The sequence below is a fragment of the Gorilla gorilla genome, chromosome 23, assembly GCF_029281585.2.
Source record: "Gorilla gorilla gorilla isolate KB3781 chromosome 23, NHGRI_mGorGor1-v2.1_pri, whole genome shotgun sequence".
NCBI classification, from domain to species: Eukaryota; Metazoa; Chordata; class Mammalia; order Primates; family Hominidae; genus Gorilla; species Gorilla gorilla.
Window position 1 is genome coordinate 27854481 of NC_086018.1, and position 27033 is coordinate 27881513.

Here is a 27033-nt window from a genome sequence, read left to right on the forward strand (position 1 = left end):
TAATAAAAATGTAAGGAATAGCAATGGCATCCTTTGAAATGTCCCTTCTCAGATGAAAGCAGTTCAGAAACCCAGGGTGAATGGAGATACTGCCAAGTAGATCACTGCAGTCCACAACTGGGCCAAGGCCCAAGTCATTCCTGGTTTGCAAAGCAGTGTCGAGAGTCTAACTGAAAGGGCTTGCTTTCAAAATTATACTTGTTGATGCACAATACCAGCCTTGAAAGTTAAAAAAAAAAGTTAGGTGGGGGATTGGGATAGGTACTCAGGAGGCCAAGGTGGGAGGATTGCTTGGAAAAAAAAAAAAAAAAGCAAGGTAAGGAACTGGGCTTCTACTCACAGAACACTCAACCAGTCCCCTTTCTCCCACCTTCTTTCACTTGTCAATCCTCTTACAAGTGATCACTTTGCCTGAGTTTCCGCGGTATAGAAATTGGCGGCTGCCCCTTCTTGTGCCTTCTGCTCAAAGGTTAAAAAGAGAGCTGCTGTGTATGTGTGTGTGATAGAGACTGAGAGAGACAGACAGAAACTGCAGGCCCCTTCTCACTCCCTGCCTACACACACACACACACACAACACACACACACACACACACACACACACTTCTCACTCCCTGCCTACACACACACACACAACACACACACACACACACACACACACGGCTCCTGAGGCCTGGTCCTGACTTCTTTTGTGCTGACTCCCCTCTAGGAGCCAAAGAAGGGGCTCTTCTTAATAAGCCAGTTTAGGGTTCTCAACCTCAAGGTCTGAGAACTCTTAAAAACACCTCAGAATCTATGAGGGAGGACATTTTTCTGGACAGAAGTTTTCATCTGATTCTCAAAGGAGTCAGTGATCTGGACGATTAGGAGCCCAGGCAGTAAGTGAGTAGGCTTTCTCACTCTCCCATCACCACGCAGTCCCCTCTGGATACCTGCAGCCATCTTACAACCAATAGGTCCCATGCTGAACCTCGCCTCTACCCAAAGCTCCCTCTCCCACCTCCCAAAGGGCCTTTTTCCTGCAACCAACACCTGTTCCAGCTGACCTCACCAAGCCCTGCTTAAATCTGCTTCCTGGATTTCCTTTTCTTCCCCAGCAGCCCAGCCAGGCTCTCACCTTCAAGCCCACACAGATGTGCCCACCTCCTACAAGGCCTCCTGTCTCTACCCTCCCCACCTGCACATGGCCAGATGAATCTTGTTACCAGATGGCTCCTTGCCCTGCTCCAAGCTCCTGGAGGCTCCGCGGTCTCATCACAGTAAGAGCTCATGCTTACCAATGGCTGTGACATGCCAGGCACGGTCCTGAGCACTCTACTCATGCTATCTCAACAACCCAATTTGTTTTTTTTTGAGGCAGAGTTTAGCTCTTGTTGCCCAGGCTGGAGTGCAATGGCACAATCTCCGCTTGCTGCAACCTCCGCCTCCCAGGTTCAAGCGATTCTCCTGCCTCAGCCTCCCGAGTAGTTGGGATTACAGGTGCCTGCCACCACGCCCTGCAAATTTTTTGTATTTTTAGTAGAGATGGGGTTTCGCCATATTGGCCAGGCTGGTCTCAAACTCCTGACCTCAGGTGATCCACCCACCTCGGCCTCCCAAAATGCTGGGATTACAGGCGTGAGCCACCAGACCCGGCCTCAACAACCCTATGTAATCCCTGCACCCATCCTATGGGTAGGTATATTATTAGTCTTCCCATTCTGCAGATGAAAAAAACTGGGGCTTAGAGTAGTTAATTGACTTGGTTAAGGGGACACAGCCAGGAATAGAGCTGTGGTGTGAATTAGGCAGTTCAATTTCAAAGCCTGTCTTCTTAGCCACCAAGCAATACCACTCCCCAAGTGCTAAAGCCTGGCATGAAGCCCTTCCCAATCCGGCTCCAAGGCTCCAAATCCCCCTCCCCCGTCTCCTGCTGCTGCCCTCCTGGAATGCTCCCCTCTCTAAGCAAACTGGCCTAAGAATTGTTTCTCTAACTGTGCCTTCTGGTGCTCACTTGCTCCATCCTCTCAATATGTGGTAAAATTACTAGGAGTCTTTCTTAGTCGGGGTCTAAGAGACAGTATCTCACTTTGTCACCCAGGCTGGAGTGCAGTGGTGTGATCATAGTTCACGACAGCTTCAACATCCTAGGCTCAAGGCATCCTCCAGAATCAGCCTCCAGAGTAGCTGAGACTACAGGGGCATGCCACCACGCCTGACTAATTTTTAATTTTTTGTAGAGACAGGGTGTGGCTGTGTTTCCCAGGCTGGAAAAAAAAAAAGATTAACTGATGATCAGGAAATAATTAGATATGAATGAGAAACCAGAGATTATTCCAGTGAAAATGTTGGATGCAAAATTTCTTTTTTTCTTTTTTTTTGAGACGGAGTCTCGCACTGTCGCCCAGGCTGGAGTGCAGTGGCACCATCTTGGCTCACTGCAACCTCTGCCTCCTGGGTTAACACGATTCTCCTCCCTCAGCCTCCCAAGTAGCTGGGATTACAGGTGCACACCACCACACCCGGCTAATTTTTTGTATTTTTAGTAGAGACGGGGTTTCACTATGTTGGCCAGATTGGTCACGAACTCCTGACCTCGTGATTTGCCTGCCTCGGCCTCCCAAAGTGCTGGGGTTACAGGCGTGAGCCACCTCACCTGGCTGCAAAATTTCATATACATTATGATCAAGTATGGTTTAAGAAAAATACAGAGAAAAGACTAGAAGGAAAAAACAACCAAATGGTTGTTTCTTGTAGAAATCTGGTAACTGCTTTCCTGCTTCACTATACTTTATATCCTTTCAAAATTTCTTAAATTAATACATATTATCTTTACCATTAAGAAAAGAAAAGGCTGGGCGCAGTGGCTCACGTCTGTAATCCCAACACTTTGGGAGGCCGAGGCGGGTGGATCACCTGAGGTCGGGAGTTCGAGACCAGCCTGATCAACGTGCAGAAACCCCATCTCTACTAAAAATACCTGTAATCCCAGCTACTTCGGAGGCTGAAGCAGGAGAATCACTTGAACCTGGGAGGCGGAGGTTGCGGTGAGCCGAGATTGCGCCACTGCACTCTAGCCTGGGCAACAGGAGCAAAACTCCATCTCAATAAACAAAAAAAAAAAAAAAAAAAAAAAGGAAGGAAAGAATAAAGGAAAGTGACCATTATAAGGGATAACTCAGTTTTGTAACTAGGTATTTAGAAGACTGTGTCCTACAGTCTCCAGGTGAGGAGAGCTGGCAAGGGTGTCCAGGGTGAACACCCCTCTGTGCCAGGCCCAGCTCCATGAGCTACAATTTAAAGAGGAATTCACTGGGGTGCTCTCTCTGTAACATCCCACAGTGCTTCTGTTTCTCTTTTTTTCTTATTTTTGTGTGTGTGTATGCGTATAAAGAGGAACCTCTAAAAAAACTGCTTGTTTTTGATCAAACCTTCTGCCCCTCTGCCTGCTAATGGGATCCAACGGCTAATGTCCGTTCCTTTTGCAACCCAGAAGAGCCCTCTCTGAACTCTGTCTCTACCTGCTCTCAGCAACAATGCAAATCATGACATTTTTGACACAGTGCCATCATCCCTGAAGCAGGGAGTTGCAGAGCAAGAGCTTGAGAGTCAGGTCTACGTTTACACACGTCCCGGCTGGGCCACTTATTAGTCATATCCTCTCAGGCAAGTCCCCTACATTTTAACCTCAGTTTCCTTATCTGTAAGTGGGGATGGTGACAGCACTTATCTCACAGGGCTGCTGTGAGGATCCAATTGACATAACATATGTGGAGTGCTTGGCAGAATGCCAGGTCCCCGGAACACTCTCCAGTAAAGGTTAGCTTAGTTATCGCTGCTGTTCTTACATTCGTCGCCAAAGGAAACTTCCCCATTCCTATGTCTGACGCATGGCCAATTGCATAATACTAATACACTCCCAAGGCAGAATGGTGGCTTACACTGTAATCTCAGCTGTTCAGGAAGCTAAAGCAGGAGGATCACTTGCGGCCAGGAGTTCAAGACCAGCTGGAACAACATAGTAAGACCCCATCTACTAAAAAAAAATTTTTTTTAATTCACCAGGCATGGTGGTGTGCACCTGTAGTCCCAGGTACCTGGGAGGCTGAGTTGGGGGGATAGCTTTACTCCAGGAATGTGAAGCTGCAGTGACATATGATTGCACCACTGCACTCTTGCCTGAGTGACAGAGCAAGGCTTTGTCTTTTTTTTTTTTTTTTTTTTTGAGATGGAGTCTTGCTCCATCTCAAACACTGCAACTTCTGCCTCCCAGGTTCAAGTGATTCTCCTGAAAAAAAACAAAACAAAACAAAACAAAACAAAACTTCCAGATCCCTGGGGAACTGTCTGGTACACAGTTTTATTTCCACCTCCCTAGGTAGTGTCACTACCTAGTTATTTTGAGGTGACACTCATATATCTGTTAAGCAATTTCCCAAGACTCCCTGCCCCTATCACCCTGAGTCCCTGGGCACTGTCAAAGCGCTGGCCTTTGCAACCTTTAGTTTGGCATGTGGGGGCCATCTTGGTGCATCCTCCCAGTCCTGCATCCTACACACCTATCATCTTCTGAAGCAGTGGTGAGTTGCCTTTTCCAAAGAGCACGCAGAGGTCCAGGATCTTTGGAATGTCAAAGAGGAAGTTATTGTAGAGGATTTCTCCAAATGCAGAAGGGGAAATGAAGTGATCCTAAGGAAAAATGCAGAGAGAAAGGATAGAGATTTTCTGAACACTCCTACATTATAAATAGCAAACTCATGAGAAACAATCTTTGGTTCCATCAAATGGGGACTGGCTAATGATGCCTTATGCATAGACCTGGAGCAATGGCCATTCTCCCCCTGCCTTTTTTTTTTTTTTATTTTAAATGTTAATCTATCTATGTTTTTGTGTCTCTAGACTAAACATCCCCATGACTTTTAGAACTGGCTGTATTATCACGTCTTTTTTTTTTTTTTTTTTTTTTTTGAGACAGGGTCTGGCTCTGTTGCCCAGGCTGATGTGCAATGGTGTAATCTCTGCTCACTGCAACCTCTACCTTGCCAGCTCAAGCCATTCTCCCACTTCAGTCTCTTGAGTAGCTGGGACTACAGGCACGTGCCACAATGCCTGGCTAATTTTTGTATTTTTTGTAGAGATAGGGTTTCCCTATATTGCCCAAGCTGGTCTCGAACTCCTGATCTCAAGCAATGAGCTTGCCTCGGCCTCCCAAAGTGCTGGGATTACAGGTGTAAGCCACAGTGCCCAGCCTCCCCTTTAAAAAAAAATTTTTTTTTAATTTTATTTTTTGAGACAGTCTTGCTCTGTTGCCCAGGCTGGAGTGCAGTGGTGCTATCTCGGCTCACTGCAACCTCCGCCTCCCAGGTTCAAGCAATTCTCCTGCCTCAGCCTCCCAAGTAGCTGGGATTACAGGAGCTCGCCACCACACCCAGCTAATTTTTGTATTTTTAGTAGAGACAGGGTTTCGCCATGTTGGCCATGCTGGTCTCGAACTCCTGACCTCAAATGATTCACCTGCCTCGGCCTCCCAAAGTGCTGGGATTACAGGCGTGAGCTACCATACCAGGCCCACTCTCCCTTTTAATGTAAAAAGAAACAAAGCATGCTATAAAACAATCAGTTGGGAATTTATCCTGAAATATTTGCAGATAAATTAGTATGATATCTAGGATTGCTTTAAAATACTTCAGGAAAAAAGAACTAAGGGGGAGAGATAAAATGAGAGTGGCGGAATGTTGATAATTGTTGAAGGGTACATGGGATTCACTGTACTTTGTATGTGAAAATTTTGTATTTGTGGCCAGGCGCGATAGCTCGCGTCGGTAATCTCAGCACTTTGGGAGGCCGAGGCAGGCGGATCACGTGAGGTCAGGAGTTCGGGATCAGCCCGGCCAACATGGTGAAACCCCATTTCTACTAAAAATACAAAAATTAGCTGGGAGTGGTGGCACATGCCTGTAATCCCAGCTACTTGGGAGGCTGAGGTAGGAGAATGCTTGAATCCAGGAGGCGGAGGTTGCAGTGAGCAGAGATCATGCCATTGCACTCCAGCCTGGGCAACAAGAGTGAAACTCCATCTCAAAAAAAAAAAAAAGAAAAGAAAATTTTGTATTTATGTATATTTGGAAATTTCCATTCTAGGTCAGGTGTGGTGGCTAGTGCCTATAATCCCAGCTACTTGGGAGGCTGAAGAGGGAGGACTGCTTGAGGCCAGGAATTCAAAACCAACCAGGGCAAAATAGCAAGATCCCCTCTCTCCAAAAACATTTTTTAAATTAGCCGGGTGTGGTGGTGTCTGCAGTCCCAGCTACTTTGGAGGCTGAGGCTGGAGGATTCCTTGAGCTCAGGAGTTTGAGGCTGCAGGAAGCTATGTTGCGCCACTGCACTCCAGCTTGGGTGACAGAGATTCTGTCTCTAAAAACAAAGAAAAAGGAAAAGAAAATGTCCATATTATAACACTTTTTAAACAGATCCTATTTTTTAAATACACACACACACACACACACACACACTCAAAGGGAACAAATTCCCTGAAGAAATATGCATGTAATAGGTGTAGTGGCTCATGCCTGTAATTCCAGCACTTTGGGAGCCTGAGGTGGGAATATAACTTGAGTTCAGGAGTTCAAGACTAGCCTGAGAAACATAGCGAGACCTCGTCTCTACTGAAAATCAAATAAATTAGCCAGGCATGATGGTGCATGCCTGTATCTCAGCTATTTGGGAGGCTGAGATGGGAGGATCACTTGAGCCTGGGAGATTGAAGCTGCAATGAGCTATAATCACGCCACTGCACTCCAGCCTGGGCAACAGAGTGACACCGTCTCAAAAAAAGCAAAGAAAGAAAGATGCACCTAACAGTGGTTATTTTGCAGGGCAGAGATTTTGTCGGTGACATTCATATTTCCGCAATGTTTGGGTTGTTTAAAGTCAGGAAAAAAAAACAGTAAAGATTTTTAAAAAGAGTACACAAGTTCCTTTAAGAAGTCAGAATCAATGTTTTTTCTCTCTGACGCACAAGTCAAGGCAGTCACGCGTCAGCTGGCAAAGGGCCCTCGGCTCTCTTTGATGGAAACACTGGGTGTAACACAGACCAACCCAGTGAATTAGAGGATAAGGCAGGTGGCACAGATTTCTTCCCCAACAGTGGGAATAAAGATGGAGGAGAGACAAAGAGGAAACTCAATGCTTCCAGAGCCTTCCTTCCCAGGGGTGGAGAGCCCGGCACAGAGGTGTCGAGTATCGGGTGATGACCTGTCATGGGATCAGTGGCTTACTTTGGATTCCTTGTGAGTGGACATGCGGAGGAAGGTGAGAAAAACACTTCGATGGAGGCGCTTCTGCATGTCAACAACCTCAGGGGCTGAGGCCACCCCCTCGTCGAACTTGCGGGGGACATAGCGCAGGTAGGAGTCCAGGCACTTCTGTAGAGTCTCGTCAAAGATCACCTAAACCAGGAGACAGAGGAGAGCGAGGATTTATCCCTTAGGCCCCAGGGGCTTGTGGGTGGACTGTGCAGGGACTCAATGCCCATCAGCCCTGCCCTATTCCAAACACTCCGACCCCAAGGGACCAAGGAGGTATGAATGAGCCGAGGGCTAAACACAAGATTCTAAAATTGACACTTTGAAAGGTGTGTAAACATTAAGATTGTGATACAAGACAGAGCAATCCGAACCACAATTTGCTGTTAAGGATCCAGTGAAAGAAGTAGACAAAAAAGCACCTCCTAGGGGAAGAAAAACAACAACAGCAACCAACCAATGGCATGTCATGTGCTTTGTCTTAGCGTTAATTTTGATAGAATGTTACCTGGCACCAGAATTTATCGTGAGGCAAGGCCAGGAGCCAGTCGAGGTCATTGGCTACGAAGGTGGCGCGTTCCAGGTACTCCTCCACTAGGGCGGGAATGTTGTCTTTAGGGGGCGGTTTGTATAACACAAAATACCGGTCTGCCTTCTGCTCGGGGTGCTACGGATCCAAAAACCACGTGTTAACGTGGCAGAGGTTAGTCAGCGAGGGCCCATTTGCCAACCCACAGCAATGACAACACTTGGCTGTTCCAATCGGTGACCCTCCAAGGAGCTTTTAAGCATAAAGAACCAAGTGTATCTAACAAAGAGGGCATGGTTGCATTCAGCGAACACTAGGCGGTAATTAAAATCCATGTTTTCGGAGTGGATTTAATGACACGGGGAAAGGTTAAGGGAAGAGAAAGCAGGATACAAAACTCTGTTTAATATAATCAGTTTTCATTTTCCTTTTTTAGTAAAAGGCAAAAGATTTATTTGTTATGAAGAAAAACCAGAGCATAGTTTTCGGTTTTTAAAAAGTATAAGTATATTCACACACTGGTATTGATTTTTAAAAAAGAAGTTGGGGAGATGACGCCCCAAAGCTAATAGTGGTTATCTCTGATGGGGGTGGGGGGTGGTGAATTGTGGCTTGAATAGACTTTCCCATTAAAAAAAAAGAGAACATATATTCATATATTACTTTTGTTTTGTTTTGTTTTTGAGACAGGTCTCACTCCCGTTGCCCAGGCTGAAGTGGAGTGGCATAATCTTGGCTCACTGCAGCCTCTACCTCCTGGGCTCAGGTGATCCCCCACCTCAGCCTCCCAAGTAGATGGGACTACAGGTGCACACCACCATGCCTGGCTAATTTTTTTTTAGTAGAGATGGGGTTTTGCCATGTTGCCCAGATGGTCTCAAACTCCTGGGCTCAAGCCATCCGCCTGCCTTGGCCTCCCAAAGTGCTAAGATTACAGGTTTGAGCCACCTCTCCCGGCCACATATATTACTTTTTAAATTAATTTTTAATTATATAATTTGACATAAGCATCTTTTCTTTCAAAAACTTACAAGGTACAGAGAAGGTGAGCTGCCTGGGACTACACTCCCAGGCCCCATGTTCCCTGCAGAGGTAACCACTCACCATCTGATGGGTGTCCTTGCAGACCTTTTCCAGGCATTTACATTAAATTATACCCATAAAGGCCAGGCACAGTGGCTCATGCCTATAATCCCAGCACTTTGGGAGGCTGAGGCGGGCAGATCACGAGGTCAGGAGATCGAGACCATCCTGGCTAGCACGGTGAAACCCCGTCTCTACTAAAAATACAAAAAAATTAGCCGGGCATGGTGGCGGGCGCCTGTAGTCCCAGCTACTCAGGAGGCTGAGGCAGGAGAACGGCGTGAACCCGGGAGGCAGAGCTTGCAGTGAACCGAGATCACGCCACTGCACCCCAGCCTGGCTGACAGAGCGAGACTCCATCTCAAAAAAAAAAAAAAAAAAAATTATACCCATGAAACAATTTGTTTGGGTCTGTTCTTTCCTTTTTTTTGTTTTTTATTTTTTTGTAAGTTAAGTCTCAGCGTAGAATCACAAGTTCTCCCTTGCAGCCCCTACTTGCCATGAACAAACCTTACTTTGTTCACCACAAAGAGATGGGCTCAGTTTTCTCCTTTGACTACATAAGGGGTGCTTTCTCTGGGGAAGTGGTAGCAGGAGGATAGCCAGGCAATGTGTCAGCTCTTATCAACCACAGTCCATTCACTTCCAGGTCTGTTGATCCAGGGGATATAGAAAAATTGAGACTGATAAGAGGTCAGCCTCCTCAAGAACCATCTATGCCTTCCTAGTGCCTTACGCGAGTTTCCAAACTGTAGAGCTTGTGGGTACCACAAGGATTCTTCAAGGCCACCTCTCATGTGGGTCTGCAGGACCCCCTCCCATTTAAATCAAATTTGTATTATGGAGTTACAGGTACAAATCTGTTGAAAAAGAAATTCTGCTGGCTGAAACAAGTTCAAAACAACTGTCACGAGCCGAAATACATCTCCTTGGTTTCCAAGCTTCCTCCCTCCTCTATCTGTTGGCACTTTACCTCTTCCCTCACTTCTCACTCAGGCCAGGCTACTCATTCTCCCGACACACACACACACACACACACACACACACACAACCAGGCTACTCATTCTCCTGACACACACACACATACACACATACACCCAGACTACTCATTCTCCCGACACACACACACACACACACACACACACACACACACCCCTCTGAGATTCTACTTTCCCTGCAATCCCACAGGGGGAAGATGGACATCTAAATCACCAAGTGAGCACAAAACAAAGGAAGTGACAGCTCAAACCTGGCAGAGGGACTGTGGAAATGCAGAAGCGAATTAACAGCACCTGGAGGATAAGGGACGGCTTCCCAGAGCAAGCAGACTGCCTCCAAGGCTCCAAGCATTCGAGGATAAGGACTTCAAATGGAAGAAACATTTTTATGGAGGCATAAACATGGGTCATAACAAAAGGGCACAGATTGCACTGGGCGGTGGGAGACAGATTTGGCGAATGCTGGAATGGTGCAAATGAAAGCTGCCACTTATTGTGGACCTGCCCTGTGCCAGCCACTAAGCAGGCACAACCCACAGCCCCTATTTTTTTAATCTACAAAAACTATTTAAAAGAGACATAGTATTCATCCCATTTTAGAGGAGGAATCAAACAGTAAGTTTCAGGAACTTTCCCAAGGTCATGGGATTAAAGAGGCAACTGAGGCAGGATTTGAGCCAAAGCTTACACTGCAGACCTATTACATGACCTATGGTATCTGTGTGCCATCCTGGTCTCACTGATTGTCCTTCTGACCCCAGTTCCAATCTCACCTCCTCCAGGAAGCCTCCCTGACTCCCATCCCAGCTGGATTAGGAGCTCATCTAAGCTCTCCCTCAGCACCTGCATTCTGTGCTCACCTCTCTATACCACTTGAACGGCATTAAAAGTGCTTTCAGACCAGTGGTTTGCATGGGGAAAGGGTGGGAGGAAGGCATGGATTGCAGAGAGGCACAAGAAAACTTTTAGGGGTGGTAGAAATGCTCATTGATGATGATGATAGTTTCATGCATGCATACAGATGGAAAAACCAATCAAATTGCATATTTTACGTTTTAATTTTTAAAATGTTGGCTGGGTACAGTGGCTCATGCCTGTAATCCCAGCACTTTTGGAGGCCAAGTCAGGCCCATCACTTGAGGCCAGGAGTTTGAGACCAGCCTGGCCAACACTGTGAAATCCCATCTCTTATCAAAAATACAAAACTTAGCCAGGTGTAGTGGCACGCACCTATAGTCCCAGCTACTCGGGAGGCTGAGGCAGGAGAATCACTTGCACCTGGGAGGCAGAGGTTGCAGTGAGCAGAGATCATGCCACTGCACCCCAGCCTGGGCAACAGGTGAGACTCCACCTCAAAAAAAAAAATCCCTTTCTTTTCATAGGTGTTGACAAATTGTATATTTTAAATATGTGCAGTTTATTGTCCTTCAACAATGCCTGAATAAAGCTGTATAAAAGGGGAGGACTGGTCTTCCCAGCTGTCTCCCCCACTAGCTTGTAGGTGTCTGGAGGCAGTCTGAGCTTTGCTCACCCAGCATTCTGAGTCTGTAGAACACCACCTGGCATTGAGCAGACTTTCTGTACAGATCTGCTGGCTGGACAAAGAAATGAATGGAGGCTGACTGGACGTGGTGGCTCACGCCTGTAATCCCAGTGCTTTAGGAGGCCAAGGCGGGCGGATCACAAGGTCAGAAGTTCGAGACTAGCCTAGCCAACATGGTGAAACCCCGTCTCTACTAAAAACACAAAAATTAGCTGGTCCCAGCTACTCAGGAGGCTGATGCAGAAGAATCACTTGAACCCGGGAGGCGGAGGTTGCAGTGAGCCAAGATCGCGCCACTGCACTCCAGCCTAGGCGACAGAGCGAGACTCTGTCTGGGGAAAAAAAAAAATGGTTTTGCCATGTCGCCCGAGCTGGTCTTGAACTCCTGGGCTCAAGTGATCTACCTGCCTCAGCCTCCCAAAGTGCTGGGATTATAGGCGTGAGCTACCGGGCCTAGCCACAAGACTATTTCTTTTGGGTCTTCAAGTATGTGCTATTCAAATAGATCCTCAACCAACATTAGCTCTACCAATTACCCTGAAAAGGTGGTGTGGTAACTACCCTTTGGCTAGAGATCATGCCCCAAGCCAAGACTAAAGGGACAAATACAGGGTGGACACATATCTTAGTACAATCTTTCAGGAGCTGCCCGTGGCCTTCAGAGTAACACTCTTCAGTCTGCCAACAAGACCCCTCTTCGATCAGGCAGCTGTCTCCCTCAACTCATCTGCCTTCCCACCATACCCCCAATTTAGTGCTGCTGTTGTTGTCCCTGCTGTCATCACCATTGTAATAACAATTTATTGAGTGCTTACTATGTTCCAGGCACAGTGCTCATTCACAGGCATCTCATTTAATCCCCACAACCACCCTGCAAAGCTGGTCCTATTATTATCATTTTTGGATTTGAGGCTTAGAGAGGTTCAATAACTTGCCCAAAGACACAAAGACAAATATCCAAATATGTGTGAAATGAACACGAAGCCTGTACTTGCTAACTCTGCTATACTGTTGCCACCTCAAGTGACTTGTGGTTAGTGTAAGAGTCAGGATCTCTCAAGACTCCAGGACTGCATACTAAGGTTGTCCTACCAGGTCCAGCCTTCTCCTGTTGCTCTGCCCAGCTAGTGTTAAGTCGCCCTTCAATACCCAGTTCAGAAGCCCTTTCCTTCAGGAAGCCCTCCTGGGCTGCACGTGCCCTCCCACCAGGCCAAAGGCCTCCCTGCCCCTACACACCCCACTGGTCTGGATCAGCGGCCCCGGCTCTGCACTCATGGAACAGCCTAGACTTCCTTCTGTCACAACCCTGATCACACTAGAGAAGCTACTGGTCTGTCTTTCTCTTAGGTCGTGGGCTCTTCAAGGGCAGAGACCATGTCTTTTCTCTTTATAGCTCCAGCACCTGGCACATGGCCTGGCTGCAGTCCCTGACTCATGTACCAAATGTTTTCTGAGAGCCTCCTGTGCGCCTGGCACTGGAAATCAGGAGTAAAGGGCAAGGACCAGGCCATCGCTCTCACAATGCCTGCAGTCTAACAACCCACATGTTCATTTGGTATGGGGGGAGGACTGAGGTGGAAAATCATACTCGACCACCCAAGGAGCCAGTCTCCATCAGTGTTTCCAACAGAACTTTCTGCAATAATATAACTGCTCTATATCTGTGCTGGCACTCACCACATGGGGCTATTTTAATTTAAAAGCATTACAATTAAATTAAAAATCTAGTTCCTCAGTCCACACTCACTATTCACATTACAAGTGCTTAATAGCTACATGTGGTGAATGACCACCTATTGGGTGGCTATCATACTGAAAAGAACACTTCCAGATTTTCTGATAAATATCTCCCACACATAAAAAGGTTATAAAAAGAAAATGAGAGGCTTTATAGCAGAAAGATTTTAAGGATATGTGTCCTAGGGTCTGCCTGGCTAGGCTCCCATCCTGGCTCCCCTGATTTCCTAATTCTGTGACTCTGAACTCTCAGTTTGCTCATCTGTAAAATGGAGACAATCAAAATGTCTATTTGTAGGGCTGTGATGTGGACTAAATGAGATAATCCGGGTGAAGTGTTTAGAATGGTCTGGCACAGGGCAAGTACTGTATAAATGTCAGGTACTATTATTAGAGACTATTTAAGAAGTAATAAGAAGCCATCTAGAAGGCAGGAAATAAAACACCAAGTTCCTGTTTCCCACGACTTTACTCAAACCCCTAGAAAACACTTCCTCCCACCTTGTTCAAGTGAGCTGAAATTCTTGGGAAAACAACCAGTGGGTATAGGAACTCCAGGGCCGCATCTATCTCCTTCTTCAGCAGCCTGGCACCTCTCCATGGCTTTAATCTCTCTCTGCAGCTGGTAATCGACATGTTCATAGCCTCCTTATTTTTCAGTCTCACTAGCCCTGCCGGGGTGTTTGTATGTGATGCTTCCTATCTCAGTTGAGATAAAAGACGGCCCAACCTCTGAAATCAGCGTTCCCACCAAAATACGGATAGCAGCTTAGATAGCTCTGAAAACGCTACCTGAAACCTGAACACCCTCCACAGGGTCAAATCCACAAACCCAGCTTTGGGCTGGATCCATTTCTAGCCCAATCCAGGCTGAATGAGAACTGCCATTGGACTGATTCAAAATTAAATGCTTTGTGGGGAAGGTGCAGGGTGGTGACATGGAAAATCCTATGCAAATTCAAGCTGCTGCTCGGAAGGAAATTCCTACTCTGGGCCTGGAAGAGACTAGTAGTGTCTCAGCTACTGAATCACCGACCATGGCCCTCGTGTCATTCTTGGAACAGATAAAGAAGGAATTTACTTTTTGCTCCTGAAATTGCAAGACTGACAATATCAGGCTGAATGGCCTTAAGTGACCGGCTCACCAGCGCTGGTGAAGTCCTCAGCTTTCCTGTCTTCGGGTCCTTGTGGGTGATCTGGAGTTGGTCCAGGGGCAGAGCTGGCATTGTGCTGCGTGACCCTCCTGAAAAGAATATGGATGGGAAGAAGAGAGCAGACACACAGACTCCTGGGGGCAGGGCCTACGCTGGGGCTGATCCCAGAGTCAGAAGAGAAGCTTCAACCTCTCGCCTTAGGAGGCTCCTGTTGTGGTTCAGGACCTGGTTCATGCACCTACTAACCCAGACAAAGTGACTTTTGCATAAAGCAGTTCTCAATTGTAGAAGAAAATACTTCCCCAGATGACTTCTGATATATTTCCACCCACTTTTTTTTTTTTTTTTTGAGATGGAGTCTCGATCTGTCACCAGGCTGAAGTGCAGTGGCGCTATCTCAGCTCACTGCAACCTCCGCCTCCCTGGTTCAAGTGATTCTCCTGCCTCAGCCTCCCCAGTAGCTGGGACTGCAGGCACACACCACCATGCCCAGCTATTTTTTTTTTTTTTAAAGAGACAGAGTCTTACTCTGTTGTCCAGTGAAGTGGTGAGATCATAGCTCACTGTGGCCTCTAACTTTTGAGCTAAAGCAATCCTCCCACCTCAGCCTCCTGAGTAGCTGGGACTACAGGCATGCACCACTACGGCCAGCTAATTTTTTAAATTTTTTTGTAGAGACAGGTTTTATTTTTTGATAGATAAGTTCTTACTACATCACTCGGGCTGGTCTCAAACTCCTGGGCTCAAATGATCCTCCTGTCTTGGCCTCCCAAAGTGCTGCCTCAACCTCCCAAAGCGCTCACAGGTGTGAGCCTCTGTGCCCAGCCTGTTTCCACCCACTTTGAGAAGTACTGGCTAAAAATATGTAGATTCCCTTTATTATGGCTCCAGCTTCGTGAGCTCAGTAGCCTGTGAGCTCTATGAAGACAGTGCCCAGGGCTCTCCTCTTGCTATCTTTTCTGTGAGCACAGGATTGGTACAGAGGTGGCCTCACCAAATGTTTGAAGAATGACTACATATGAGGACACTCCTTTTAAAACTCTAGCCAGATTTTAAGTCTTTTGAGGGTTGAAGCCATGGGCCTTTCCTCACTTGTGGAGGATGTTAAGATTTTGCAACCTTTCTAGGCTTCAGGGAAGAAGTACATGGAAGAATAGAAGGACATGAGAAGAAGGGAAGGACATGGAAAAAGAGAAGGACCAGGGAAAAAGATAATTCATAGAAAACTGACAGTGCAAGCTCCTTTCTACAAAGGCACAAACTGACCTCACAGTCAGTGAGTGGCAGATCCAAGGTCTCCTGTCTTGCTGTCCAGTGTTCTTTTCACAATATCACTTGGCCTGACCCACAGAAGGGACATACGTGTTAAATGAATCACGGAATAGAAGTGTATTAGGCCCCTCAAAAAACATGCCATAAAAGGCTAGAACAGACTCAATGACAACATGAAGAGAGACAGAGGCTGGGGTGATTAAACTGTCACCTCTTGAGCCTTCACAGACAAGCAGAGGAGCATGGGGGACATGAGCTACCAGCTGTGTCATATCTCAGATATTGGGCCAGGCTTAATGATATGAAGAGCTCCTCTAAGTGCTTTTCTTTGTCTCTTTTTTTTTTTTTTTAATAGAGACGGGGTTTCACCATGTTGCCCAGGCTGGTTTCAAACTCCCAAACTCAAGCAATACGCCCATCTTGGCTTCCCAAAGTGCTGGGATTATAGGTGTGAGCGCCTGGCCTCTAAGTGCTCTTCTCAGCATTAAATTACTTGCCCTGTTAACTGGCTTTACATGTATTAATGCTCACAAAAAGTCTAAGGTCAGTTCTATTATTATCCTCATTTTATCAGTGACAAAACAGAGGCTCACAGAAAATAAGAAACTTGCCCAAGGTCTCACAATTAGTGGGTGGTGAAGCAGGCTGGTTCTTAACCATTCACTATACTGTGTCTAGTTTAGTTAAACTTAGGGGTGGGATGGGGTGCAGGGGTGGAGTGAAAGTCAAAGCACTTCTAGAAGAGAGTCTGAGTAGTCTTGGTAATAGAGACTGGCCACGGAAGAAGGGTGCCCCAGGCAGAGGAAACAGCAGAGCAAAGGCAAGGAGGTGGAAACAGCCTGGTACCCAAGGAACCTTGGTTCTGGCCTGTTATAAAGACTGTGAAGATCCCCACCCTAGAAGGAGTAATAAGAGAGGACCAGTCTGCCTAGTCCTTGACACCTGTTCCGGCTCTAGGATCCCAGCAGATCAGACACACATGGTCTCTGCATACACGAGGTGGCCTGAAAAAAAATCACAAGGCAAAGAAAGTAATAAAGGGCTTAGGGTAAGTTTTCATCTTTCAGCTTTGCAAAGCATAGATAATATCCTCTGCTGCACGTATTTCTAATCAAGTTACTGTCTTACTAGCCTCTCACAACAACCCAATTAAGGACAACAAGGATTACCATGTTCAGATGTCCAAAGAGGGGCCCTGATTTGCTCAAGGTAAATACATTATTGGCCAAGCTGAAACCGAAGCCCAGGTCTTTTGCTAGGGCACCTGGGGCTCTTGTGCCAAATATGTTAAAAAATACTACTAATAATTTTTTTTCTAACCCTCTAGCCATGCTGGAAAGTGAGCTGGAAACACCACTGCTCTGCACACCAGTGCAGAAGTCTAAACGACTGACAGGCCCAGTTCTTTCCAGGCTCGCCCACTGAAGATGGCTGTGGGAGTGTTGGGTGTGAGACACAGGGTGGAGAAAAAGTCATGAGGAGGAGGCAAGTCTCCACCCTTTAACCTCTAGGCCCCACAGTCCAGGCCTAGACAGGTAGAGACAGCATTTGCTTTCAGAAGAAATTCACGGCCAGGTGCAGTGGCTCATGCCTGTAATCCCAGCACTTGGGAAGCCAAGGCAGGAGGATTGCTCGAAGCCAGGAGTTTGAGACCAGCCTAAGCAACATAGTGAGACCCCCATCTCTACAAAAAATTCAAAAATTAGTCAGGTGTGGTGGTGCATCCCTGTAGTCCCAGCTACTTAGGAGGCTGAGGCGGAAGGATCACTTGAGCCTAGGAGATCAAGGCTGCAGTAAGCCATGATGGCACCACTGCACTCCATCCTAGGTGACAGAGCAAGACCCTGTCCCAAAATTTAAAAAAAAAAAAAAAAAAATTTTTTTTTTTAAAAGAAATTCACTCCTACAAACCATTGCCTGCCAGGGCAATTCAGGGCTAGCCTGGTGTGGTGGTAGGGAGAGAGCGCTACAGTCCTACAGCCTGGGTTCAAATCCTGGCTCCACCTTTTCCTATCCATGTTGAGACCTTGAGTCAGTTCCCTAACCTCTCTAACTTTTGATTGCCTCTTCTGTAATACCAGAATTGTAATAGTACATAAACTCGTAGGGTTGTTATGAGAAGTAATCAATGTGAAGTGTTCAACCCAATACCTGGCACATAATAAGCACTCAATAAAGTTTAGTTGTTGTTATTATTCAAGTCCCAAACAGAGGCAAGACACTTTGGGCTTCCTGGTTTATTCAGCAAACAATTCCTGAATACAATCTGGGTCCTAGGCATATAACTGACTATGATTTGGCGTTAAAGCTGTAACAGGAAATGTCCAAAACTACAGTATAGTAGAGAAAGGAAGGATATTACAAAGAAGGTGATCTATAACCTGGATGTTGAAGGATGGGGGAAAAGGTGACATTCCAAGCAGAGAGCAAGCATGAACAAAGGCTCAGAGTCTTAAAATGTGTGGCTTTGGGTCGGGTGAGGTGGCTTCCGCCTGCAATCAGCACTTTGGGAAGCCGTGGCAGGAGAAATGCTTGAGCCCAGGAGATTGAGGTTGCAATGAGCCATGATACGTCACTGAACTCCAGCCTAGGGGACACAGTGAGACCCTGTCTAAAAAGTGTGGCTTTGAAGGAAGAGGGAGACATTTGGTGTTACTGAAAACACAGGTCAGATAGGGGATGACAGAAGTGAAGAGAGAAGAGAAGCTGGATAGGGAAGACAGGACCAGTTTAAAAAGAGCCTCAAAATAGCTTGAACCCGGGAGGCGAAGGTTGCAGTGAGCCGAGATCACGCCATTGCACTCCAGCCTGGGCGACAGAGCGAGACTCCATCTCAAAAAAAAAAAAAAAAAAAAAAAAAAGCCTCAATGCTACACTAAAGATTTTAGTATTTCACCTGAAGGCAGTGAGAAGTCATTTAAGTATGAGACAGACATGACCAGAAAGAGATGATGATAACCTGGTGGCAGAAAAGACCTTTAATAAACCACGAGAGAGCAAACAGTATGTTAATCATTTCATTCATTCCTTTTTTTTTGAGATGGAGTCTCACGCTGTCACCCAGGCTAGAGTGCAGAGGAACGATCTCAGCTCACTGCCACCTCTGCCTCCCGGGTTCAAGAGATTCTCCTGCCTCAGCCTCCTGAGTAGCTGGGATTACGGGCATACGCCTGGCTAATTTTTGCATTTTTAGTAGAGAGAGGGTTTTGCCATGCTGGCCAGGCTGGTCTGGAACTCCTGACCTCAGGTGATCCGCCCGCCTTGGCTTCCCAAAATGCTGGGATTACAGGCATGAGTCACTGCCCGGCCATTCAAATATTTTTGAGCACCTATTATGTGGCAGGCACTGATGCCCAGAGAATATTAAGGTGGGCAAATAACAAACCTGGTCCTGCCCTTCACAGAGCTAACAGTCATAATGGGGAAAGACAGATACTTTTCCAATTAGCCATACAAACAAATAAAAACCAATACCATGATGTAGCTATGTAGATAAGGCTCATGAAGCTGTGGCAGCATTTAAAAGAGAGACCTGGCTTGAAGAAGAAGGGATGTCAAGGAAGACCTGAGTTTTTGTCTAAAGCACGGGTACAAATTAACTAGGCAGGGCTGGGCGCGATGGCTCACGCCTGTAATCCCAGCGCTTTGGGAGGCCGAGGCGGGCGGATCACGAGGCCAGGAGATCGAGACCATCCTGGCTAGCAAGGTGAAACCCCGTCTCTACTGAAAAAAAAAAAAAAAAATTAGCAGGGCGTGGTGGTGCATGCCTGTAATCCTAGCTATTCAGGAGGCTGAGGCAGGAGAATCGCTTGAACCCGGGAGGCGGAGGTTGCAGTGGGACGAGATCACGCCACTGCACTCCAGCCTGGGCGACAGAGCAAGACCCCGTCTTGGGGGGAAAAAAGAAATTAACTAGGCAATCTGAACTTTGAGTTCCAAAAGGACAAACAATAATCATGACTATGTCTGTGCCCACCACTGTATTCCCCTGCTAGACAGGACAGCAAAAGCCAAAAGCTAAGAAAGGGAGGGGGAGCTCCCTACAAGCACCCAATTGCAATATGGCCTGGGAGCATCCCCGGGGCTACTGCTCCCTCAGCCTCTTTGTCATCATTCCTCTACTCTCTCAATTAAATATTACTCTCCTCAGAGACCTTCTGATGGCTCTGCCTATAGTATCCACTCTCCCAGTTACTGTCATAGCTTTAATGACCTCGTGCATTTGCTTGTCGTTGACCATCTCCTCCCACTAGACTGTAAGCTCCATGAGGGCAGAAGCCTTGTCTGTCTTGCTTTCTTTGTATCCCCAATGTCTAGATCTGTGTCTGGCACATAGGAAGCATTCCACAAATATTTGCTGAACGAATGAATGAACCCTCAGGAAACTGAAGCCCCGGGTGTGAGGACGTGGGGGGATCGTGGCTGGTCCAAGGCCACTCTGGGGCCGAACTTCGAACCCGTGGCTCCTGACCCTGGCGGCCAAGTCTCGAGAGGCGGCTCACAACCCCTCAGGCAGCGTAAGCGTGGGCCCCGCAATGGAGGCCAGAGGGTGGGAGAGCCAAGGCTGCCCAAGGCACAGCCGCGGCTCCTCCGGGGTCCCTTGCCCTGCATCTGGCAGGGACCAGCCACGCACTCACCTCGGCGGCTCCACCACCGGCTCTGTGCCGCCGCCGCCTCCGCCGCCGCCGACCACGGTGACAGCTCCCTGAGCGCCCGCACTTCCGGGGTCAAACTGCGATTCCGCAGAAGCAGACAGGAAGTCTCGGCCTGGCCCCGCCCCCAGAGCCGAGCAAACTACCGCCGGGAAGCCGGACCCGGGCTGCGCCTCTCTTCTTAAGACTCCGCCCCACACTCGGCGTCTGTAGCCACGCCCCCTTCCCCTCCTATCTGCCTTCCTGCTTAAGCAGCGAATAGGTCAGCTGAGGGCGGGCTGTGTGATTACACGTTTTGGGAAATCTAAGTATGGCACCTGAGAGGACGTCTCGGAATCCCAGGCTTCCACCTTCTGCCGGACCTCCTTAGTCACCGTTTTACATATTTAATCCAGAAGAGAAATTTTAACAAGTCAAAAGGACGAACATAATGTTAAGCAGATGTACAAGTACAGACTGCGATTTCATTTACGGGAAATTCTAGAACAGACAGAACTCATGAGTAGTGATGGTGTTAAAATTGGTGATTTCCTCTGGGGCTGTGGGCTGGGAGGGGCCACAAGTGAGGCTGGGGTCACCCCCTGTCTTCATCTCGGTGATAGCCATGTAGATGTGTTCACTTTGGAAAATTCATCAAATTGTACACTTAAGATTTGTGCATTTTTCTGTATGTATGCAATACAGTTTTGTTCTGTTTTGTTTAAGGAAGTTACAAGTATAGCTATCCTAAGAGAAGGATGCAATTTTTTCTACAGAGTGTCTCAGGTAATGTAGGTTTAGTGGTTCCTAAGCCTGACTATGGATCAGAATCATCACAGAAAACTTGTTAAGAACACACATTCCTGGCTTCATCTCAGTGCCTGGTACACATTAAGAATTCAAAACCAACCACCATCATTATTGGGGTGTTATAGAAGCCCCCGAATGGAGAACACAACCCCACCCTGGGATTGTGAAATATTTCCCAGGACACTCCTGCCAACCCCTGCTATCTGCACTAGGGCTACAAGGAATGCTTAGTTCAGTGCCTGTCTTCAAGGGGCTTACAGGATAGGAAGTGCAAGAAAACCAATAGCAATGAGTCAATGTGATGAATGCAGGGTGCTAAGGAAATAGGAGAGATGGGCTGTAAACCAGAAATGAGATGAGAGGGGCTGGATATTATATTAGTTTTGTATTGCTGCATATTACCACAAACTTATAACAACACACTGCTTGCCACTTATAACAAACACATTTATTTATTTATTTATTTTGAGACAGAGTCTCACTCTGTCGCCAGGCTGGAGTGCAGTGGTGTGATCTCGGCTCACTGTAACCTCTGCCTCCCGGGTTCAAGCGATTCTCCTGCCTCAGCCTCCCAAGGAGCCAGGACTACAGGCACGAGCCACCAGGCCCAGCTAATTTTTGTATTTTTAGTAGAGACGGAGTTTCACCATGTTGGCCAGGATGGTCTCGATCTCTTGACGTCGTGATCCGCCTGCCTCAGCCTTCCAAAGTGCTGGGGTTACAGGTGTGAGCCACCACACCTGGCCAACAAACATATTTATTATCTCACATTTTCTGTGGGCCAGGAATCTGAGGATGGCATAGCTGGCTCCTCTGCATCAGGGTCACCCACAAGACTGCAATCAAGATATCGGCCAGGGCTGGAGTCTCATTTAAAGGCTCAACTCAAAAAGGATCTGCTTCCCATGTCTAGTGGCTAAATTCAGTTCCTTACTGGTTGTTGGACTAAGGGTCTCAGTTCCTAGCTGGATTTTGGCCAAAGGCTTGTCACGTAGGCTTCTCCAGTGTAGCAGCCTGCTTCATCAAAGCATGCAAGCCTAAAAGTTAATAGGGAAGCCAAGAGTGGTGGCACATGCTTATAGTTCCAGCAGATTGGGAGGCTGAAGCAGGAGGATTGTTTGCGCCTAGGAGTTCAAATTGAGCCTGAGCAACATAGCAAGACCCAGTCTCTAAAAATTAAAAATAAATAAATACATAAAAGAAGGCAATAGGGGCCGGGCACCGTGGCTCATGCCTATAATCCCAACACTTCGGGTGGCTAAGGTGGGAAGATTGCTTGAGCCCAGAAGTCTGAGGCCATCGTAGGCAACATAGCGAGACTTCGTCTCTACAAAAAAAAATTTTTAAATTAGCCAGGCATGCTGGTGCATGCCTGTAGTCCCAGCTACTTAGGCGGTCGAGGCAGGAGGATTGCTTGAGCCCAGGAGTTCAAGGCTGCAGCTACTTAGGAGGTCGAGGCAGGAGGATTGCTTGAGCCCAGGAGTCCGAGGCTGCAGTTAGCTGTGATCACACCACTGCACTCCAGCCTGCACAACAGAGCAAGACCCTGTCTCAAACAAACAAAAGGAGGCAATAGGAGATTCTACTAAGAAGAGAGAAATTACAACCTCATGTAACCTAATCAAGAAAGTGACATCAGTTTTGCCATGTTCTATTTGTTAGTAGCAAGTCACAGGATTTGCCCACAGGGGATTACACGAGGGCATGAATACCAAAAGATGTGAATCAATGGAGGCCATTCTAGAGTCTGCCTGCCACAGATACTAAGAGGATGCGTATCAACCCCAGGTCTGCAGCAGAGGAAGTAGAGGTGCAGAGAGATAAAGACAGTTGTGATAATAATGACCACATTTGTCAAACCCTTGCTTCATCCCAGGCACTGGAATAAGCATTTTACACATATTATCTCTTTGACTTTTTTTTTTTTTTTTAATGAGATGGAGTCTCACTCTGTCACCCAGGCTGGAGTGCAGTGGCACGATCTTGGTTCACTGCAACCTCCGCCTCCCAGGTTCAAGCCATCCTCCCGCCTCAGCCTCCCTAGTAGCTGGGACTACAGGCATGCACTGGGATAATTTTTGTATTTTTAGTAGAGATGTGGTTTTGCCATGTTGGGCAAGCTGGTCTCAAACTCCTGACCTCAGGTGATCTGCCCGTCTTGGTCTCTCAAAGTGCTGGGATTACAGGTGTGAGCCACTGAGCCAGGCGCTCCTTGTGTCTTTGTAACAATGATAAGAGGTAGAGGCTATTATGACCCCATTTTAAAGAGAGGTTTAAAGACTAGACCAGAGTCACAGAGCTGGTAAGTGGGTGGAGTGGGGATTTGAATTCAGCCCTGTTTAGCCCCAAGCTCCAAGAGGTCTCAAGTGCCACAAGCTGCGTCAGAACAGTGAATGTTTCCCTTTGTTGCTGTTATTTATTTTTTTTTTTTGAGATAGGGTCTCCCTCTGTCACCCAGGCTGGAGTGCAGTGGTGTGATCATGGCTCATTTCAGCCTCTGCCTCCTGGGCTCAAACAATTCTCTTGCCTCAGTTTCCTGAGTAGGTGTGACTATAGGCATGCACCACCATGCCTGGCTAATTTTTAATTTTTTTGTAGAGATGGTGTCTCACTATGTTGCCCAGGCTGGTCTTGAACTCTTGGGCTCAAACGATCCTCCCACCTCAGCCTCCCAAAGTGCTGGGATTACAGGTATGAGCCTCCATGCCAGCCTGTTGCTGTCATTTTTAGGAAAACTGATCTTCTACTGACATGGAAGGGACAGAAAAAGGTGCCAGAAACTGTGTGTTTTTGTTTTATTTTGTTTTTTCTTCTCTGTCATCCACACACACTGGGCACAAGGAAAATGCAATCTGTATCTTGGTGACTGGTTGGGAGAAAATCACGTACAGCAGCCTTTGGTCCAGGAAAAACTTAAAATAGTAGTTCTGGAAAAAATATATGCACTGGTTCCATCTTTCCCTATGGGTACAAAGATGTTCATATCACTAAGGTTTTGGAACTAAATAACATGACTGTAAGAAGACAAAACATCCAATAAGTCACCTAACTTCTCCAAACATATCTGTTTTCTCATCTGTTAAACAAGGTAGTTAATATCCACTTCATCATCATTAGAAGGCTTAAGGCTGGGTGTGGTGGCTCATGCCTGTAATCCCAGCACTTTGAGAGGCTGAGGTGGGAGGACTGCTTGAGGCCAAGAGTTCGAGACCAACCCAGGCAACATAATGAGACTTAGTCTCTCAAAAAATAAAAATAAAAAAACTAGCTGGGTGTGGTGGCACACACCTGTAGTCCCAGCTACTCTGGAGGCTGAGGTGGGAGGATAGTTTGAGCCTGGGAGATGGAGTCTGCAGTAAGCTGTGGTTGTGCCACTGCACTTCAGTCTCAAAACAAAACAAAACAAAACAGAAGGCTTAAATGAGATAATATAGACAATGCCAAGAACATAGTAGGTGCTCAAAAAATGTTAGTGAAAAGGAAGGAAGAAAGGAGACTCCCTATCAGCTGAAGCGTTAACTTTTACATTTCTTTCATCTTTCTCCCTTGCCTAAGGAGCTTAATGAGGAATGTTGGTTTACAAAGGACACATTCTTGTCTGAGCTAATATGTGTCCAACTGAAATTAAATTTAAAAGCTGGTTTAACAGGAGAGGACTCAAATCATGCATAAGTCATTTGCAAACATGCAAATACAGAGTAATTTCTTGGCCTGGCTTCTCCTCTAGATTAAAAGAAAAACAACTAATTTAAGAACAACAGTTTGGGTTGGCAAAAGAGAGGAGTGTCCATGGTTCTTAAAACCAACAAAGTCTAGGGGTAACTAGGGAGAAAACTGTCAATATTCGGTGCCACGAAATAGACATTGAAATATCCAGGTCTGAGTCTTGCCTGGCCCAGACACTCTGAGTCACCTCAGATGAATCAGTGTTCCCTTCTTTTGCACATCAGTCCTCCAGCAAGCATGTGTTTGCAGAGCACTCATTGTTGAGATTAGCTGTTGTTTGGCATCCAGTGTTTATTTCCTCTGTTTTCCTACCAATAGCAACTTGATCACTCCTTAGGGAACCGTCACTCCCATTTCAATATGTGTGGAGTGGGGTTGACCCCTTACCCAGAGTTTAAGTGTCCAAAATTGTATTAGTCATCTAGGGCTATGCAAGAAATCATCCCACAATACAGTAGTTTAAAACAGTAATAGGCCAGGCACTGTGGCTCACGCTTGTAATCCCAGCACTTTGGGAGGCTGAGGCAGGAAGATCACGAGGTCAGGAGATCAAGACCATCCTGGCTAACATGGTGAAACCCCGTCTCTACTAAAAATACAAAAAATTAGCCGGGCGTGGTGGCGTATGCCTATAGTCCCAGCTACTTGGGAGGCTGAGGCAGGAGAATTGCTTGAACCCAGGAGGCAGAGGTTGCAGTGAGCCAAGACCACACCACTGCACTTCAGCCTGGGCAACAGAGCAAGACTCCATCTAAACAAAACAAAACAGTAATCATAGTTTTTTAGGCCAGGTGCAGTGTCTCACACTTGTAATCCCAGCACTTTGAGAGCCAAGGTGGGAGGATAACTTGGGCCCAGGAGTTCAAGACTAGCCCGGGCAACATAGTGAAACCCCACCTCAATTTTTAAAAATAGTTTATTATCCCATATGGTGTCTGTGGGTTGGGAGTTCCAAAGTGGCTTGGCTGGGTGGTTCTGGCTTAGGGTCTCTCAGGAAGATGCAATCAGATGTCAGCTAGGACTGAAGGCTTGATTAAAGTTGAAGGATCCACTTCCATGGTAGATCATTTACTCACATGACTGCCAGGCTGGTACTGGCTATTGGCAAGGGGCCTCAGTTCCTCTCTACGGGGCTAGTTGAGTGTCCCCACCACATGTCCCCTGGCATCTCTCAAAGGGAACAATCTAAGATATCAAAGCAGAAGCACCAATGTCTTTGTGACCTAGCTTTGGAAGTCACAAACTATCACTTCAGCCGCATTTCTACTGGTCGCATAGGCCAGTCTTGATTCAGTGTGGGAGGGGGTCTTACTATCCAAGGGCATGGATATCAGAAGGCAGGATCACTGGGGGCCATCTTGGAAGCTGCCACATCAATCTAATATAAGCCTGGCATATTCTAAACCTTCAGCCACAGTGATTGGCTCAAGAGTGGATACGTGATGTTCAAATCTTTTTGTTTGTTTGTTTGTTTTTAAGAGACAGGATCTATATTGCCCAGGCCAGTCTCGAACTTCTGGTCTCAAGTGACCCTCCCGCCTCAGCCTCCCAAAGTGCTAGGATTATAGACATAAGCCATTCCGTCCAGTCTGCCAAATCTATCCAGTGATACCCAATTCTGGTATCTTTATTTGAAATCAAAAGGAGAGAGAAGCTCTCTTTCTGATGAGATAGTTAGCAGTAAGAATGAACTAAGCTTTTACTGGCTGGAGGCCACCACCTAGAACCTGAGAATGAAGCTAGCTCAAAGAACAGGAGAGCCAAGAAAAGGAATGACAAGCAGAGAGAGAATGAAAGAGAGAGATGACATGATTTGAACTCCGGATCTAGGCAAATCTGAATTCAGGTACCCTGAGGCTTTTCTCATGCCTGTTTCGCTTAAGCCATTTGAGTTGGGCTTCTGTCCTAATACAACTTTTAGATGCTCAGTCCTCCTCATGTTTAGTTGACCAGCCTTTTCTAAAGATTATGACTGGTACCCACTAGGGCAAGAGGGGTGAGATTGCTAACTGTTCAGGCTCATGACCAGAAACAGTGGCTGGCATTTCAAGTTGCTAGATTAGGGACAAGGAGATATTAGCTTACGGATAGACCAGGTGTACCTTGGGTAGCCACCAATTGGTACTCTTTAACTAGACCAGTGGTGTTCTGGAGAGGTACATGGTAAAGAGGTAGCTGATGGATTGGCTGTAGAGTCTAATGATCTAGGTGTTAAGCCCATTTATATCCCTTAATTACTAGGCAAACTGGGACAAATTGCTTAGCTTA

At 46.8% G+C, this 27033-nt stretch overlaps 1 protein-coding gene across 19 annotated transcripts in view; it reads right to left on the minus strand.

The window, feature by feature from the left end:
- The window catches only part of ASCC2 (activating signal cointegrator 1 complex subunit 2), a 50071-nt gene extending 29382 nt beyond the window's left edge, over positions 1 to 20689 (minus strand). For 2 of the 19 annotated variants that reach the window (XM_019018576.4, XM_055374146.2), the window contains exons 1-7: positions 20236 to 20337; positions 16541 to 16602; positions 15593 to 15666; positions 14318 to 14415; positions 7791 to 7949; positions 7256 to 7426; positions 4538 to 4667 (exon numbers count right to left, since the gene is read on the minus strand). In XM_019018576.4, the coding sequence (XP_018874121.1) occupies positions 4538 to 4667; positions 7256 to 7426; positions 7791 to 7949; positions 14318 to 14398 (541 nt within the window). In that variant the 5' untranslated portion in view covers positions 14399 to 14415; positions 15593 to 15666; positions 16541 to 16602; positions 20236 to 20337. Of the gene's footprint in view, positions 1 to 4537; positions 4668 to 7255; positions 7427 to 7790; positions 7950 to 9630; positions 10055 to 14317; positions 14416 to 15592; positions 15667 to 16493; positions 16603 to 20235 lie in introns of those variants that run through there. The other 17 variants (XM_055374159.2, XM_055374157.2, XM_019018577.3 and 14 more) reach the window with 16 other exon arrangements.
- Between the last annotated feature and the right edge of the window lie 6344 nt (positions 20690 to 27033).